The 19,782-nt window shown below is 35.8% G+C and overlaps 1 protein-coding gene across 1 annotated transcript in view; it reads left to right on the forward strand.

Moving 5' to 3' along the window:
• Positions 1-16,449, forward strand: part of ghrhrb (growth hormone releasing hormone receptor b) — a gene marked incomplete at both ends in the record, with an annotated part of 31,797 nt that extends 15,348 nt beyond the window's left edge. The window contains 10 exons of the mRNA XM_079432019.1: positions 8,165-8,265; positions 11,398-11,495; positions 11,601-11,733; positions 12,385-12,538; positions 13,436-13,496; positions 13,640-13,709; positions 14,047-14,138; positions 14,448-14,577; positions 14,851-14,892; positions 16,267-16,449. Of these exons, the coding sequence (XP_079288145.1) occupies positions 8,165-8,265; positions 11,398-11,495; positions 11,601-11,733; positions 12,385-12,538; positions 13,436-13,496; positions 13,640-13,709; positions 14,047-14,138; positions 14,448-14,577; positions 14,851-14,892; positions 16,267-16,449 (1,064 nt within the window). The remainder of the gene's footprint in view (positions 1-8,164; positions 8,266-11,397; positions 11,496-11,600; positions 11,734-12,384; positions 12,539-13,435; positions 13,497-13,639; positions 13,710-14,046; positions 14,139-14,447; positions 14,578-14,850; positions 14,893-16,266) is intronic.
• Between the last annotated feature and the right edge of the window lie 3,333 nt (positions 16,450-19,782).

Raw genomic sequence — 19,782 nt, forward strand, 5'->3', positions numbered from 1 at the left:
CATAAAAGTGCCATGGTTTGTCGGATGGTTTGTCTGACGTAGCAACAGTAACTAAGGACGGGTCTTGCTAAGGGTCAATTTAGAGTTGCTGGCTCAGGTTCTGAGATGAAATCATAAATATCTTTCTTACAGCAGAAAATTACATCTGGAGTTTGTGCTAGACTGCAGGGTCAGAATTAACATGCTGCCTATGGTGAGAGTTTATTTTACTTTGCTTGGCAGTGGAATCTGGTAAAATAGATTAAAATAGTTATTAATAAATATATAATAAATGACTAATAAATGCATAATTACCACACTGAAATTAGCTGCTCTAAATTCCTATTCTTTTGTATTTTTTCTCATATTGTACAAAGATTACACACAAACCGCTCGAAATTACCCAAACTTCATAAAAATCTATTCCAAATTATATTAAAATAAAGTATTTTGTGTACATAAACCATTAATTGACTATAAAAGCACAAAAACTTTGAATCTGGGACACTTATCTATAATGGAAAACACTCTGCATTGGTCGCACCACATGATATTTGGTCACACGACATGATATTTTCAAATTCAGTCAAAATTTACAAGCACAGAATCAGCCACTTCAACAAAACAAGCTAGCTTCCCATGAAAGGTCACTATGAAATTTATGATAAAAATAAATGCTTGTAGAAACAACTTAATGTTCATTGTTTTTTTGAGGTCATACCACATGATATCCAAATGTGGTAACTACATACCAGCCATTAAAAAGGTTATTTTTTTCAAATTTGAAAGAGAGTTAGTGGGTGGTGATGGCGCAGTGGATAAGACACATGCCTTTGGTGTGAGAGACCCGGGTTCGAATCCACTGTGAGACACCAATGTGTCCCTGAGCAAGACACTTAACCCCTAGTTGCTCCAGAGGCGTGCGACCTCTGACATATATAGCAATTGTAAGTCGCTTTGGATAAAAGTGTCGGCTAAATGAATAAATGTAAATGTAAGTTACAAACCAGCTTGATGCTTCTATGGGTCCATGGCAAATTGTTATATGATGGATTATCTTTGAATGGATTTCAACATAAAAGTACCAAAATGGTAGTCTCTTGATGGTCACACCACATGATATTTCATAAAATGGAGATTATCAGACAAAGTTTGTTTGAATATTATGATGGAAATATAAATACAAATGCTTTGCAATTTTATACAGGATTACAAAACACTTTGGAAAACATGCCAAATATTGCAGAAAATTAATCTGAATAAATTTAGGGTAATTTCAAAGATGTTTCCAAAACAAAAGGTATGGCCAGATGCTCACACCACCTGATGTTTTGACTCTTTGAATAACAGAAAAATTACAAATAACTAATGTTTTTTGAAAAATTAAAGTTGGTACATATGTGGGAGAGGTACTTCTTATATATGGCATCATTTTATGCATTTATGCAAAAATGCAATCGGACAGAAAATGTAGGCGTCACGTCATTGACCCATATATTTGTTTTACTGTGGCTGTTATCAAATAGCAGTAAGAACAAAGCTAATTTTTAAGACTGAATTTATCGGCTGAATAAAATGACATGGATTAGATGAGTTGGTAGATTCTGTGCAAACCGCATAGCCAATATTATGAGTACCCTAAGAAGCTGTCATCATGTAATTTTAAACCACTTCCAAAAATCACACACATTCATCTTTTACAGCACATTCCATGCCAGATCATACCCTTTGGTTGGTCTCTTGTGCACCAACTCAGGGCAATAAAAGTGACAAGAGAAACACGCACCGAGAAACATCATGAGTGCTCTGTAAATTCATAGCTAGAGCTCTGAATATCCGGATATCATAAACTCTTTTAATAGTTGCTAAGGGACACTGAGTGTATTTGTTTTCACAGGTTGAGTAAATATTACAGTTATTTCTCAATGTTTTTCTAACCTGTGAGCAAGCAAATTGTACTCATGATGGATTTTAAGTGTTGCCTATAGGAAATTGGTAGCACATTTTACAGACTACTGTCACTGTACATGTTAGAGGTCCTAATCTGTCACAAGATGACAGTTTTTAAGCAATTTTACCATCTTTAATGCAAAACTGCCGTACGACTTGACTTCATCACCATTCTAGTTGGATGTTGGATGGTTTATTTTAGTTAAGAGCAGCAGGATTTGGGGCCAATGAGATTTAATGCTGGGCAGTGCAGCCCAGAGGACAATAAAGTTTGCATTTTTAACTTTATTGTGTTGCATTAGAACACACTGAAAAAAGTGAAACAACGGTGGCATTTATTTAAAGAGCATTTTTATATTTGTCTAATGGAAAATCATAGTTTTATTCTTTTTTTACTTCAGTTTTGTCCACTCTCCATAGAAAAAAGAAACAATTTTGTTTAAATAGTATTTTGGGAGTGTTATACAGACTATACAGGCTAGCTTTACTGACAGCAGGAGTTTATTTTGTTTTATTTATTCATTTTTGTTGGTACATAATAGAAAATATGATGCATTTTTGTAGAAGTTGTCATTATTTATAGCAAACTAAATGAAACATTGTGTCAGTCTGTGTCTCGTGTTCCCCCGCCTCTCGTGTCCATATTTGGCCTTTCTGTTCCTGTCCTCGTTCCCTGCTCATTAGTTAATTTGTCCCTAGCCCTGTGTGTAATTGCCCCGCACCTGTTTCTGTTCTTCCTTGTTGATTTCTCCATGTTTATAAGCCCTGTGTTTCCCTGCCCCTGTGTCTGGTATTATACGTCATGTGTGTTTGTCCATGCCCGAAGCGCCACGGTCTGTGTTATTGGTTTTCTGGAATAAAACTCAGAACTGGAAATCTCCGTGTCTCCTCGTTCCTTGCTCGAGTGCAACGTGACACATTGTGAAAAAAACAGTAAAAGTTTTTAGTTTTATCTTAATTGAAAATTAGATTTTCATATAGCTGGAGAAAATATTTTAAGTATGGTACACTGAAAAAATGTGAAAACACAGATTGTCTGATTAACTTGTCTGTTATTATATTATTTGTGATGTAATTGTTTCTAAACTTTATTCGCTTTCAATGAATATAATTCTCTATGTGCAGTCAAACATTTGTCTGTAACAAATTATTATAATTTTTTTCTTCAGTGCACCATAGGAAATAGGAGATACACATAAGTTATGCACATTGGCATTGAAAAACATTTAAAAATCATGAACCCAGCATATCTGCTCCAGGGCTTTTGAGAAATCAATACAAAGGTTGTGGAGGCTAAGAAAAATCAACACTCATGACACAACTGCTATCTGCATCATGCTGTTCTTCCATCCCCCTACACACCTCTATGAATACGTAAGAACACAATGGACCTGCAGATATCTACATCTCTCCGTTCCAAATCTTGCTGAAAATGTGCCAAGGAAATAATAAAAATATTAAAAATCAAAGTGGGTTAAAGCAGGCATTATAGCAGTGGCTTTTAGCGCTGGTTGTTCCAGCTCTTCAATCCCCCTAGGCCAATGCATGACATCTCCAGCACAGAAAGCATCTGGTCAGGTCCTCACAACTCTGTCTTCCCCCACTGTGGCTTCAGGGAGATAGACTTACGGTACATTATGAACTCCGCTTTATGGTAATGCTAGAAACAGCAGGTGGAAAGAATTCCCATTGGCAAGCTAGCACTGAACCACCCAGTTAGCAGTCCTTCAGAATGGCCAAGATAAGTGTAGGTGAGGAGACAGAAGGTTATAGGCTAGCTGTGATATCAAGCCTTACAGTGTTAACTAAGGCATAGTCCAAATGAAGTGTGCTATGCAAATACATTCAAAAGTATAATTTCTCATCATACCTTTTTCTTTTTTGTTGCTAAACATTTTTAAGAGTGACTAGAATGTTTTACAGGCGGAAGTGGAAAGAGTACGAAAATATTCTACTCAAGTAAAAGTACCATTACATTAAGGAAATTTTACTTAAGTACAAGTAAAAGTACCAGTCTAAAAATCTACTCAGTAGCTCATATAAAATGTTTGTAATTACTTAGTTACTTTTTAACAGTGGGAGGGAGGCAAAACTGGGATAGGCCAAGGGTGTCAAACTCAGTTCCTGGAGGGCCACAGCCCCGCACAGTTTAGATATAACCCTAATTAAACACATCTGATTCAGCTAATCTAATCATTTAGGCTTATTTGAAAACTACATGGTATGTGTGTTGGAGCAGGGTTGGAACTAAACTCGGCAGGGCTGCGGCCCTCCAGGAACTGAGTTTGACACCCATTGGATAGGCCTATAAATCTCAAACTAGTTGTTTTTAATTAAAGGAATCAGTTATTTAGAATAAGACATTTGGGCTGTTTCCAGACAAATTAAATCAGTATCAACAAAATTCATCTTTGTAATGCAAAAGACACACAGAAGCTTCATCTGAAGTGGTATTTAGACGTATTTACACACTGTTTAATGCAGGACATGAATGCATTTAACCTGCAGTGACAAATAATGTTTTGATATATAAGACATAAAATGTTGAAATTAAATGTGAAATTAAAACCGCCAGTAGGTGGCAGAAAGTCACTGTGAATAAGTGAGATGTTGCGATTGAACCGAATCATTTTAACAGTTGATTCATTCAGGAACGAAGCACCTTCATGTTGCTCAGAGACGCAAAACAGTGCTGTGGCTGTGTTTGGAATTATTTTTATTGACGAAATAGAGCAAAAACAGGCAATATGGTGTCTAAAACGCAAGTCTCTTAATTAACTTATTGTTTTTTGAACTGTTGTAAAAAAAAAAAAAAAAAAAAAAATATATATATATATATATATATATATATATATATATATATATATATGTAATCATGCTGATTTTTGGAGAAAACACATAATTCTTTGTGTGATATTGATTTACTATATAAAATGACAAATATATACATTTTCTGTCTCTATATCTTCAATTTTGTGATATTCTAAATGCATTTTAACAGACTGAATCACGCAGTGAAAGAATGCACTCAAGCACACGCACACTAGTCTAATCTAGACTTCACTGCACTCTGTAGGAGTGTTTTTGGCAAAATACTGTTCTGTCAAATCGCACATCGTTAAAACAACAATTACAATATCGCAGACTATATATATCGCACACCCTGCACCACTGTCTTTTTGGCTAATTTGTGCAGAACCTCTTGCTAAACTGTCAAAGCTTCGTTTTAGCCACCAATGCAATGATGCAAGTATTTACCTCTACATCCTTGCGAAGGGTTGATGTCGAGATTTTATAAGCTGCTAGTTTGGTCTTCCTAGGCAAACATTTACACTGCATAATAGAGCATAAATAGGGGTTCACTTAATTTCCTTCGAGTTCAACTTCAGCCGAATACGACGGGGTTTTATTTTCAGCTGGGTCTGCACCATAACGCCTGTCTTGTCCGTCTGCTTCTTTCTTGTGATTTTAGCACCAGTTTCTTCTCCTGCCCATTATTTACTGCAGTAGTTTCCAGTGAGTGGTTTTTATAAAAAAATTTTACTCAGTAATTAATGTGTTTTAAAATGTAGCGAAGTACAATACTTCAAACTAAATATAATTAAGTAAAAGTAAAATTACAGATTTTAAAAATTACTTGGAATTAAAGTGGAAGTACACAAAAAAGCTACTCAATTACAGTAACGCGAGTAAATGTAATTCGTTACTTTCCACCTCTGCTTACAGGACAGTTGATGTTTATAGTATCATATTTTTAATTTTGGATTTTTAGAAGCATAGTGTAATGTAGCTGCCAGCAGTGTTGGGGGTAACGCATTACAAGTAACTCGAGTTACGTAATAATATTACTTTTTTCAAGTAACTAGTAAAGTAATGCATTACTTTTTAATTTACAAGAATATATCTGAGTTACTTTTTCAAAAAAAGTAACACCAGTTACTTTTTTCCCATTTATTGACTGACAATGCGCTGTGTGAACATGCTGTTACTGTAGTTCTAGACTAAATGTGAATGTGCATTAATTCATCCCACTCGCAAAAAACTGATTTAGTATTCATCAAAATGAATTAAATCAGTGAAATGCAAACTCGGAATATGACGCAAACCTGCAATAATTAAATATGTTAAATAACACAAATGTATCTAATCCCATTTTATTAATCAATGTCTTTGCTGCTGACCTTTGATGATCCAGTTCAACCATACTAATAAGCAAAAATGACTTTAGATAAACTAACAATTGTGCTTCATTGTGTTTTATTGCTAAAGAGTGTTGAACCCTCTTCTCCTGCGTTGTACTTTACAGATGTGAATTGAATTTTTCCTTCAGCCTGAGGCTTATTCATTACACTTTTTGGTGTTAAAGGGCTTTTACATTTGCAATGATTAGAACTTCTTGTATTAAAAACAATCAAGCCCTGCTCATATTTAAAAAGTAACGCAAAAGTAACATAAAGGATTACTTTCCATAAAAAGTAGCTAAGTAACGTAATTAGTTACTTAGCTACATGACATACACAACAAATGTCAAAACATGAAACATGACTGAAACTAAACTGAAGTAAAAGACATGACTAGATATACTTGAACTGAAAACATGAAACATGAATAAAAACCTATAGTATACTTCATTCCTCTCTCTTAAGCTTCCTCATGTAGCTTCCCTAAATGTTGAATAGAAATAAATGCAATGTATATACACTCACTGGCCACTTTATTAGGTACACCTTGCTAGTACCGGTTTGGACCCCCTTTTGCCTTCAGAACTGCCTTAATTCTTTGTGGCATAGATTCAACGAGGTGTTGGAAACCTTCCTTAGAGATTTGCTGTAGCCCATCTGCTTCAGGGTTCGACGTGTTGTGCGTTCAGAGATGGTATTCTGCATACCTTGGTTGTAACGAGTGGTTATTTGAGTTACTGTTGCCTTTCTATCATCTCTAACCAGTCTGCCCATGCATTTTCCTCTGACCTCTGACATCAACAAGGCATTTTCGTCCACACAACTTCCGCTCACTAGATATTTCCTCTTTTTCTGTCACCAACAACCATTCCACGTTCAAAGTCACTTAAATCCCCTTTCTTCCCCATTTTATATATATATATATATATATTACGTAATCACTGACATAACCCACTTGTACACACAGACTCAATAGAATCAGATTTATCCGGTTGATCAAATTTGTATGTGTCCCTGAGTGACAGGTGACCTCACTTATTCAAGTCATGTTTTAATAGAACACTGTTAGATAATTTAATCAAAAGTCTGGAAGATCCAAATGGAGAGAGAGAACATTCATCGTGATTCATTGTCTCGGCATGCAGTGTATTAGGGTTTGAGTTGCATTAGAATCCACAGGTTTCTATGTTCAAGGGTTGCAAGAGAAAGAGGTCTTTGATTTACTGCTTGCATTGAACCATTGGACCCTTATTGTTTTTGTGTACAATGAAATTCTAGTGCTTCCAAACCTCTTCAACAAAGCCACTACAAAAAAAGTTGTAGTGGTTTTATTCCTGAATTAATCTCTCTTTTTTTTTTAATGAATCGGTTCGAGTGAATGATTCATTGACTCACAAAAAAAAAAAAAAAAAAACAGCCACTTGTTACATTGCTGAATTAATCAATGTTTCGATCTTAACTTTTTATTTTCAAAGAAAACCTCTATAGCTTGTGTTTCATAGAAAAAAAGCACATTTCAGATTCCTCCGATTAACAATTTCAGACTCCTATTGCAATTTCACATACTCTTTATGATTCTGTCTGTTATATTATAACCATAGACTGGGGCACAATCTCATTATACTGTGACATGCAGCCAGAACATACAGTAAGTCCTATGCTGGAGAACACATAAAAACTGTATATAAACCTAATTGGATTGATCCATCTGAGCTCTCTATCCACATACTGTATCTAAATATCATGAAATGCAGCAAAAGGTTTAAGCAGACTAATAAAAACATAATCCCTTTACTGTCAAATGTTAATGAGAGGAAGGACCTGTGGATTACTGTAGAAGAGACAGCGTCATCCTTAGTAATTAAGATTTAAAGTTATTGAGCTTATACAGTAGTTTCATAGAGCATTTTAAAATGTGGTATAAACTCTAGAACAAATGAAACATCTGCTTCATTTTTGTGACTAATTTTACAATTTTCTCCTTAACAAATGATGCATCAAAATGTAACCTATGTTCCATGCTGATCATAATGTTCAACATTATTTTAATGCAGGTTTCATAATTAGGAATTGCACCAAGAGTGGCTGGACAAAAATCTACCCATCCTATGAGAATGCTTGTGAGATTGTGGAGGACGTGGAATCAGAAACCGAGGTGAAAACTTTACTACATGCAATATTGTACATCTCCTCAGAGTATCTTATGGCATAGTAATAGTATATGCCAAGTTCTGTCATGAAACTAATGATATTCACAGCGTTACACTATACTTGGCACAGGCTGATTGGTTCATGTTGCATACGCAGCCAATGAGCTTGCTCTTTTAAATTTAAAAGGCTGGTTAGCATTAACTAGCATTAACTATTTTTTTTTTGTCTCTTATTTGCATAAAGTTGAGCATTTCTCTCAACTTTTTAAACACTGTCCAGAGGGACTTTGCACTGTTGCTTTCTTTGCTCCGGTGTCAGACCAACAATCTGCCACAAACGTTTACGGTCAAGCTCATTTGTTGATCTCTTTTGCACTCATTCATTTTCTTTGAAAACATCTCTTAATTTTTTGTTCTCCGGGTTAAGACCACATTGCTTTTGTTGATGGGAGCAAATTGTATTCATATTACCAATAAAAAATAGCTTACCCACTTCAAAGTAAAAAACCTTTCCTCTACCTGGCAGTTCCCTTATATGATCTCTTTTTCTTTTTTTTTACTTTTTCTTTTTTTCAGTCATATGGTAATAAGAAAAGAGACAATACTTTGAATGAAAAATGAGAGATGATATGATAATGTTCAGTACACACACACAAACAAGCAGTCCAAGGTTAATAGTTGAGTGTTTTCCTAATGTGAACAAGCCAATTACCGGTAGTTGAATCAGTCATACAAGAACATAATACTCTCTCCTGAGTGCTAAATTTAATCTGTACCACTTAAACTCTATTTTCATAATGACATTCGCCTGTGCCTGCATCAGGAGAAGCAGCAATGCGGTTATATATGCACCTGAAATATAGTTTATTCCATATGCTGTAATTCCAGAATAAGATGACCTGCTTTTAATATCAGTATGTCCAAAGCATCTGGATTCATAGGGTCTCTCAATCTAATGCATTTGCATTTCATCCTGTCTATTAAGAGACGGAGGGAAGTGTGTTATCGGTTCACCACGAGCCCGCTCTAGCGCCCGTGTGTCCGACCGCTGCGATAGCGGACAATATAAAACACATACATTTTCAAAAAGAGAGCAAATATCCTCTTCTGCCTACCTTAAGCGTCTTGACCTTATGTAGCCAGTCTTTAGAGCCGATTCAACCTCTTGCCACACAGGCCGAGGCCTGGCAGGCCATCCCCGGTGTGTCAGAGTGGGTGATGGCTACGATAAAACGAGGATGGGCCAGGCAAAATGAACCAAGGAGCAGACATGTTGTCAAGGAACTACGTCTCCTCAGAGGAATGGACGCTCCACCCGTTCACGGTTCAGAAAATCTGGGACATCTTCGGCAGAGCTCGAGTAGATCTCTCTGCCTCCGAAGATAACTCTCACTGCCCAATCTATTTCACAAAGAGCACGTATGCCCTGGTCCACGAGTGGTCCAGTCTTCTGCTCTATGCGTTCCCTCCAATCGCTCTGCTACTTCAGGTACTCAGATGAGTCAGGGAACAACGGCACAGGCTTCTCCTAATAGCCCCGTTCTGGAGGAACAGCCGTGGGAGTCGGAACTATTCCAGCTGCTGGAAGCAGCCCTGTGGCCCACTCCCTTGAGACGGGATCTCCTCTCTCAAGCGAACGGCACGCTGTGGCATCCACGGCCCGAGTTATGGGCCCTGCATGTGTGGCCACTCAACCTTTTGTCCTCCCAGAGCGTGTCTTAAACACTATGGCGGAAGCTAGAGCCCCGTCTACCAGACGCCTCTATGCTCTGAAATGGTCCATTTTCTCGGCTTGGTGTCAAGACCGTGACTTAGACCCAGTCACCTCTGAGGTATCAGTGGTTCTTTAATTTCTGCTGGAGATGCTGGATAAACAACGTTCCCCATCCACCATCAAAGTTTACGCTTCAGCTAAAGCGGCTTTTCATGCCCCTATTGCTGGTCGTTCGGTGGGCAGAAATAGTGCAGTGGTCCAGTTTATACGAGGCGCCAGGAGAGTGAACCCTCCTCGCCCTCGTACAGTTCCACCTTGGGACTTACCAACCGTGCTAAGGGCCTTGAGAGGCCCCCCGTTTGAACCATTGCACTCTGCTGTTGGCACTGGCGTCGGTTAAGCGGGTAGGAGACCTACAGGCCCTTTCTGTCAACCCTGCTTGCCTGGAATTTGGGCCTAACGACTCCAAGGTCGTCCTGAAAACAAGGCTGGGTTATGTACCTAAGGTGCTCTCCACTCCGATTCAGAGCCCAGGTCATAGCGGTGTAATTGAACTGGTTCCCATACAAGCGTCTTACGACGCAGTACGAGTGAAATATCGACAGGGAATGTACTCGGTTATTATTGTAACCTCGGTTCCCTGAGATATGGGAACGAGTACTGCGTTCCTGGCCGTGCTATGAGCTGCACGCCTCAGTCGCTTCATTCAAAGAAATCTGATTTGTGGCGGCGAAGCGGCCGCTTATATAGCCAGAAACCCCCACCCCCCATTTTGGCGGGCTCTGGTGGGCTGCATAGCCATAGGCTCGCTCATCGCTGCCGACGAGCCATTGGTTCGATTTTATAGCACTGCACGAACCAATGGACGTGCAGTTTTACTGCGTGATTCAAAAGGCTTCAGTGAAGAGGAAAAAAGGAGTTTTTCCCATACAAGAGTCTTACGATGCAGTACTCGTTCCCATATCTCAGGGAACCGAGGTTACGATAGTAACCGAGTACGTTTAGAATTACTAAGAAACCAAAGATACAGCAAGCCTGTTGATAAAAGTAAAAAAAAATTGAAGAATGTAATATATGGACTTCTTTGTGTTCTAGCTTTTTAATGTAAGATTATTGCATAAAGTCAAAGCACCTTTGTGCAACAACAAGCAAAATAAATATCTGAGTGAATTGTTTGCAAAGTCAAATCGTCACATTCAGTTTAATGGGACAGTTTATTTAAGAATAGATTTATGAACAATCGACACAGAAATGTGTGCTTGTACGTAAAGAATAAACCTCAAGGACAACAAAAATGTGTTGAAGTGCACAAATCAAAATGAAAAGACTTTCCATTTCATTGTAAAATCTCTTTATAAAAGACTGATATTTCTCTGGAAATAATTCCTTTTCCTTTTTTCTTAATTTTTTCCCTATGTTCTAGACATCATATTACTCCACTTTCAGGCAGGTGTACACTGCAGGTTACGCTACCTCTCTGATTTCCCTCATCTCTGCCATCTTTGTGTTTACAGCCTTCAGGTACAATGAGAATCCTCACAAAGCTCATGCAACCAAACACATTTAAACAAGTTTGTGACAATTTGTTGAAAAATTTGACATTCTATTTTACTCTTCCCAAAACAGGAAGTTCCACTGCACAAGAAACTACATTCACATCAATCTCTTTGCCTCCTTCATCCTGCGAGCCAGTGCGATCTTCATCAAAGATGCGGTTCTCTTTGCCGATGAGAATCTGGACCACTGCTTCATGTCAACAGTGAGGCTCACCAGCTGTCACAGGCTCATGCAGAATTAGTTTTTTATAGACGTCATTCAGTAAGCTAATGCACGCTATTCAACATGACAGAGCTTGTGTTCCCAATCAGCCTTGTGGTCAGTAAATGTATAAGGTCACTATGTATGACACTGCAGCATCGATCTGAAACAGTAAAGAAATTTCTAAGCTTTACGCCAGTTTCTGTCAGCATAGTGACACTAGCTTCACAATTTCTGCATTCATTTTTCCGCCCCTCTCAGTATCAGTCGACTCATCTGTGCCTTAAAGGCACACTTTTCAAGATCTGCCTCCGCTAGAACTCACAAACACCTTCTATGAAGTACAAAAACCACTTCTTACATAGCTAACACTCTTCTTCCCACTTCTCTGTGATGGTATTTGTGCTGTTTCTTATCAGCACTACTTAATTTATCCACCCTAAAATTATACTGTTGAAACATCTAAGCACTGCAACAATATAATAATTTTATTTGTAATGCATAGGTCTTAAAATTTGCTACATGCTGTGGCAATTGCCACTCAGACAGTATGTGTACTTTTGTATCTTCTTTTGTCCTCTAAGAACGTACAGTACATCTTGACAGAACAATTATAGTACTACTGATGAATTCTGAATGTTTTCTTCTTCAGACCTCTTGCAAGGCAGCGGTAGCTTTCTTCCAGTTCAGTATCCTGGCTAACTACTTCTGGCTGCTGGTGGAGGGGATGTATCTACAGACTCTTCTAGCTCTAACTTTTGTCTCACAAAAGAAGTATTTCTGGTGGTACATACTTATTGGCTGGGGTAAGTATGGGTCCTATAGAAGATACTTGGGAAGATATTGTTATATAATAAACAATATGATGAAATATTTCTAATTTACACTACAATTATTGTAAAAAGTTTTTAACAGGTTAAACAGTAATATTGCCTTTTTTTCTACAAAAAACTGAAATCTGATTTCAATAATAATAACTGAACACCAAATCAGCATATTAAAATGATTTCTGAAGGATAATCTGTCTGAAGACTGAAGTAATGGCATTACCTTAGTGTAGTGTAGTATATGATAGTATGATAGTATTATGTTCCATTGGTGACACCTGTAGGCATGAGATGGAAAATAGATTTCAATAGATCCCAGTATTACCCTAGTCAAAAATAAATTGAATGTATTTGAAATACATTTATTTCATGCTAAATATACTACAAATACATTTACATATTTATGTGATTAATAAAATACCCTCCAATTGTATTTTTGGGATACTAAACTGGTATACTTAAAATCTGCTAATTTCGAACAACTAATTGTGTACTTAATGCACTTTAATTGTGATAGATATACTGAAGTATAATTGATATCGACTGATATTATTCAAAGATCATACAATCCTCATCAACAGTGACATTAAAACGATGTTATGCTTAATATTAAGAAATCTGCATTGTGCACAAGTAGTACTCCAAATAATGTTTAATAATAATTTTTATATCAGTAAGTCTTGAGCAAAATGTCAATAAATATGTTAATAGATTTGAACTATACTTTGTATAAAATGTATGTATTTAAAATATATTACATTTTACCAGTGTAGAAATTGAGATATGAAACCTATTCTTGATTCTTTGTCATCATAGTAACAAACATGTTTTACAATTTGATGAAATTTTATTTATTTAGTTCTCTGTATCCTGTAGGTCTACCAGCATTAATACTGACCATCTGGGTTCTAGCCAGGAATTTTTGGGATAACAGGGGGTAAGTCCAGATTGATCTTAACTCTTTAAGCTATTGTGTGATACTATGATATATAGTGATGAATACTGAAAAATTAATTTTTCACTGTTTGCAAAAGTGCAGTTACTGGTCTTCTCATAAATAATCATAAACTTATGTTGCAGGTGCTGGGATGACACAGATGTTGCTTACTTTTGGTGGATTATCAAAGGACCAATCACAGTGTCTCTCCTGGTAAAGTACAGCTGATTTGATCAAATATATAATACTACATCCTGAATATAATGGAAAACATTGATAGCAATAGAATTGTGCAAAATATACAGAATTATGAATTTTTCATGTGCCATGGTTGTGCAATATCAAAATGACATTTTCTAACATATGAAAGTAAAGTTAAAAGTTATGTAAGACAGTATGTAATGTTCTTAAATACTTACATTTTTCTTTTGCCCCAGTCATTTTGATTGTTTCTTTCTGAATATATCTTATATCCACAGTATGTTGATGTGTAGTGTACAGTATATGAGTGTTTTCCTTCATCTATTATACAGAGACACTTTTTTTATAGATCAATTTCTTCATCTTCATAAATGTGATCCGGATTCTTGTGCAGAAGCTGAAGTCTCCAGGAATGGGTGGCGGTGATACCAACCACTTCATGTAAGGAATATAAAGCACACTCAAAACAAAGGCAGCAAATAATCTAAAAATGTACTGATTTCAATTGTTTATAATACAAATTTGTACACTTATGGATGACAGTACTTTTGCCAGTAGAAAGAGCTCATTAAGAATTTTCATTTGATGTATATATCTCCATCTCACCAAAAATGTCACTTACGCCCTTCTGGTTCTCACCCCTCATTTCACAGTTGCCCATTATGCCCGCATGAAACAATTGCATCAAAAATGTACTTTCGTTGTTTGTTATTAATGTGAAGTAATGCTGAACTTCATGTATACTTGTAGGAGACTGGCCAAGTCTACCCTTTTCCTGATCCCTCTGTTTGGCATGCACTACATGGTTTTTGCCTTCCTGCCAGAGAACACAGGAGAAAACGCTCGCCACTTTCTTGAACTTGGCCTGGGCCCCTTTCAGGTGTGTACAGCCCAACATCTATGAAATTCACAGAATACTAATGCTCATATGTACAATATTTTGTGATATCACTTTATATATGACCATTTGTGTCATAAATATGGCAAATATGTAAATATACTATATTGAGTAAATGTAAAATATATATAATATAAAATGTAATACCATTTATGTCAACTAATAGCTGCATATGTTTTACTCAGTTGAGCTGTACTGTAATTATTAATGCATCCTTACTAACTGACTGTTATACTGTTTTTCTGTATATCTCAGGGTTTTGTTGTGGCTCTGTTATACTGTTTTCTCAATGGAGAGGTAAGCCATAAGTGTTTCCTAATAGTAAATAAATATACCAATGCTCAAAAGTTTAGAATAATGTTTTTTTTTTTTATGCTTCTGAATCAGTTACAGTTAAATTTTATTAAGATCATGTGACATTGAAGACTGGAGTAATCAGCTTTGCCATCACAGGAATAAATTACATTTTAAAATGTATTAAAATAGATAACAGTTATAATTAATAGTTATAACGATAATACTGTTTTAAAGGGGACCTATTATGCTCCTTTTTACAAGATGTAAAATAAGTCTCTGATGTCCCCAGAGGGTATATGTGAAGTTTTAGCTCAATATACCCCACAGATAAATTTTTATAGCTTGTTAAAATTGCCACTTTTAGGGTGTGAGCCAAAATGCGCTGATTTGAGTATGTTGCTTTAAATGGGAGTGAGCTGTTGCTCCCGGAGAAGAGGGCGGAGCTTCAAGAGCTCTTGAATCTCCGCATTAGCAGACAGTGCTAGCCTTTGCAAATAAACATTTCACTATTAATACAAGCCTGTTATCTTTACAGAAAACTACTCGGTTTCAAAGTCAGTCATCTGATTATACTGTGCATAATAAATTCACGTTTATGAATTACACAGACAGGGAGCACGGCGGGATAAAAATAACTACATAGCTGGTCTCATGCTATCACAAATTTTATAAGTCCCACTTCTGATTATGAGCTCGACAACTGCAAACGATCCACTCACATTGCAATTTACACATTTAACCACCACATTCCTATTCACGCACAAAGTGTTGGTATTGATTCCTAAACAGATAGGGGACGTTACCGATTTTTTCCGGGATATTTCCTTTGAAAATGAAATTTAACCACAGTGTCCTGGGCTCAGATGAGGGGAGATTATGGCGACTTCTATGTTCATTAGTGCATCCCAAAACACAACACTTGTAAAGCCTCTTTGGCGCTGACATTGTATATATCTCCAGTAATGGCAGACCTCAATTTCTCACCCAGGGCTGTGTTTATGCTAAAAGGACAGAGAGCGTGGATTTTTAACATTATAGACTGGTTGTTTTCACACCCTGCGGCCACACAACTGTGTTCAAACAGTTTATAAAAGTGATTTTTGAATAATAGGTCCCCTTTAACATTATTTTTCATCAAACATATGCAGCCTTGGTGAGCACTGTGGTTAAATTTCATTTTCAAAGGAAATATCCCAGAAAAAATCGGTAACGTCCCCTATCTGTTTAGGAATCAATACCAACGCTTTGTGCGCGAATGTCAGCTTCTTTCAAAACATTACAAAATCTGATCTAAACTTTTGACTGGTAGTGTATAGGAATTTAGGAAATACATTCTGCTTTCAAAAATGCACATGCATGTGTTTGTGTTTTCAGGTACAAGCAGAACTGAAGAAGAGACTGTGGAAGTGGCAGACACAAAATTATTTGAGATACAGTAAGAGAAGACGAACCCTCTTTACTGAGAGCAGCACAGTAACACAAATCTCAGTTTTAGAGAAGTCCAGCCCTAAGGAGCTGCCCTTAACTGAGTCCCACAACAGTGCGTCATCCATTTGAAATCTTTACAATTAATTTAATTCCCTGTTTCTCTTCCTCTCTTTCTCTTTCTTGAAACCTCTTAACTGGTCCTTCAGTGAGGTTCACTGTCCTCTTTAACCCTGATTAAACTCACCTGCCTGTAACTTGTCAGTAATCCTGAAGATCTTGACGGCCTGGTTTAGGTGTGTTTCTTTAAGGCTGGAGTTAAAGGCCAGTTTTGAAGAACCCTGCTCTAAAAGATTAAATTCATTGAAAATTTTTAGGTTCATGCATTGTGATAAAGTTATAAAATGGTTGCTAGAAAAATTCAATGTTGTTTTTTTCTACGCATTACTGAAACAAGCTTTCAACTTGATGCTGATCAGAAATTGCTCTCTATTTATTCATAATGCAGAAGCACAAATCATGTTGTTTTGTTTTATTTAAATTAAATGCACTATTTAGAGACCAGATTAAAGGGACAGTACACCCCTTTAACCCATCAAAAAAAGAGCAGCTTGCCTTCTTTAGCAAACGATGATCATTTGTATTTGTCACTCCGTAGTATATGGTCTGCTTGGCTTGAAAGTTGAGATTGCATAGATGCATAGATGTTGAACACAGCTAATTGCCTTACAGTAAACAGAGACCTCATTTTGGATTCTCCACATAAAATCGCTAACAATTAAAGGTATTTTCATATTCATAAATGCATACTCTTATTTTGTCAATTGTGTTTCAAGGCAACATATTGCACAGTGCACTGGCCCTGTATGTATAAAGAAATATAACATTTCTATAGGGCATCCAAAGTATTTTTCTTAAATGTTGGGTATTTTCAAGATATTTTATTAATTATAAACCATGTTTAAATGTTTAAATAAAAAAAAATCATTAGGATTGAGTGATAATGAAAATGTTTTATTAAAAAACACAATCAGTCTTATACAAAGAGTAGGCGTACTTGCAAAGAAGAAACAAATAATATAGATGATTAATCATATTGATACGAGTATTTTGAGTAGTTATAGTGAATAATACTGTTTTGAAAATGGCCTATTTAAGAATTATTTTGCAGTGCACACATCTGGAGCACTAGACTGTAAAGTTTCTTGTTTGGTAGAAAGGTTATCTTGTTTTATTGTTGCTAACTGTGTATATATTTATATATTTTACTTGATGTAGTTACTATATTTGCCGACATTTGTGCTCTGTTATTTGGTCTTTTAATTTTAAATATAAATTCATAAATTATAAATTAATTCATTTTAACATCTATTTTCATGAATAATAATTCTAACATTGATTTGGAGGCACACATCAGTGTTGATATATTTTAATAGGTGTGAAGAATTTCTCATATGCTTTTTGCATTTTTTGTTTTGTTTTAAAAAATAAGTGGATAGAATATGAATTCGGGACCATGAATTCGAAAGCATTCAGTTACAAAAGACTGTGAACTTTCTGATATATGGTTACAGTATATGCTAAAATGTATTTATTCTCTAATTGTTTTTAATGTTGTGTTGTGTATTGTCTTTTTCAGCTTGTGAAAATGTTACCCATTCAGATAACTTCTGTTGTCTTGATTGTGTAAGCGTTGTTGCTACATTCACCAACCTGCCTTAATATATTCAGATGTGTATTAGCTTTGTTCAATGTTAAATGTATGGAGTAAATATTTTTATTATGTGCTTTATGATGTTGAATTATTATGGGATATATGTAAATGCACCTACTCTTACTGTATTTTGTATTTTTCCACAAAGTTGACATTGTTTATAAACTTACATAATCATCTGCAGTTTTACTGCCTTTAACATATTATGTCCTAATACAAAAAATATTATTATTAGAAAAGTTCAACTTCATATTCACTTGTCAAAAACATTTAATGATGTTTCAAAATGACGTCTATAATGTGCAAATTTACCATACATCCAACAAAAAATAATTTCACATCACAGTCAGTGACATAAAATATGCACAAAGAAAAAGAAAAAGCCAAACTCTCCACAAAAGCAAGTTTAGCTGCAGTTAACATCATCTAGAACATTCAAATGAATCTAGTCATTACAAGTCTGTCAAACCACTGTATTCTAAATACTATATTCTTGTTTTTTTGTGATGTTAGTTTAAAATCAGAAACAAAATGTACTCCTCCACACATCCAAAAAAAAAGATTCTTCAATAAAGCAACGTTTCATATATTAAATCTAAAGACATAGCTTATTCTACAGCATTAGTTATGATACATTTTCACTTACAGGGAAGAAAAACACATGTAATATCTGTCTTGTGAAATATAAAACCCCACACATTTTCATCTCCATACCGTTGTAACGCTGACAGATTACTTTGCTTCCCATCAGCCCATTTTATGTTTATTCAGCAGTTGAAATGTGCAGTGGTGATTGCAGGCTCATGTGCTGAAAGTTCAGTCATTTCTGTTGAATGTTGTATGAGGTATAAAATGTGCGAGTTTTTTAGTTCTGGGCTAGTTTGTGTGTCTTCTACTTTGAATGAGAGGTCATAGAGAGGTGTTTGTTTGACCAAAATATGTCATTTAAAATGTTCTCAACCTACAAAAAGCTCTGTAATAATTCCCTGGATATAATAAAAATTGTCATAATGTGTTTTCAAGAAAGTGCACATGCTTGTTGGCCCTATGGGTAATACTCACTTATTTTTGTCAATGTGGTATTTTCTCGTAAAACAACAACAATATTGCTGTACATCAATATAATAAACCACCCACTTTCTTTGTGTGCTTTAGCGCCCAAAAGATCACAGGAAATGCATGCATTGTTTAAGAGGAATAGCCAGTGATGCTGAGAACTACACATTTAAACAACGTTTTCACCAAGAGCTCTTAAATCACAATTCAAATGACTTACAATTCTCATTTTTAAAATAAAACCCCAGCTTAGGATGTGTGAAACGGCCGCAGTTACACACTAACTTTTGTGTTATTTGGACATTTACACCAAAAAGTATTACCACTTGTTTCTCTGTCCACAATGTATTGCTAAAGCTTGTTTACTCAGAGAGTAACATGAAAGCACACTGATCGTGTCACTGAATTAGAGACAGATTTGACAGAAGTAACATCTCTTGAAAAGACAATGTTTCAATTGAATTTACTGTACAGAATATTCAACAATTATTAGTCAGCTGTTTATTACTTACTAATCATAATTCTTTATGATTGCTTTATGATTGAATATGCTAAAATTACATTTATTGAAATAAAATTCATTTTAAATCTTGAAAAGATGATAAGTGTCCTACATGGATCATAATAACTGATCAGACCTAGATCAAAATGACATCAGGCTAGGATTCACCCTCACTTTTTTCTTTTTTTTTTTT

The sequence above is a fragment of the Barbus barbus genome (genome assembly GCF_936440315.1).
Source record: "Barbus barbus genome assembly, chromosome: 13".
NCBI classification, from domain to species: Eukaryota; Metazoa; Chordata; class Actinopteri; order Cypriniformes; family Cyprinidae; genus Barbus; species Barbus barbus.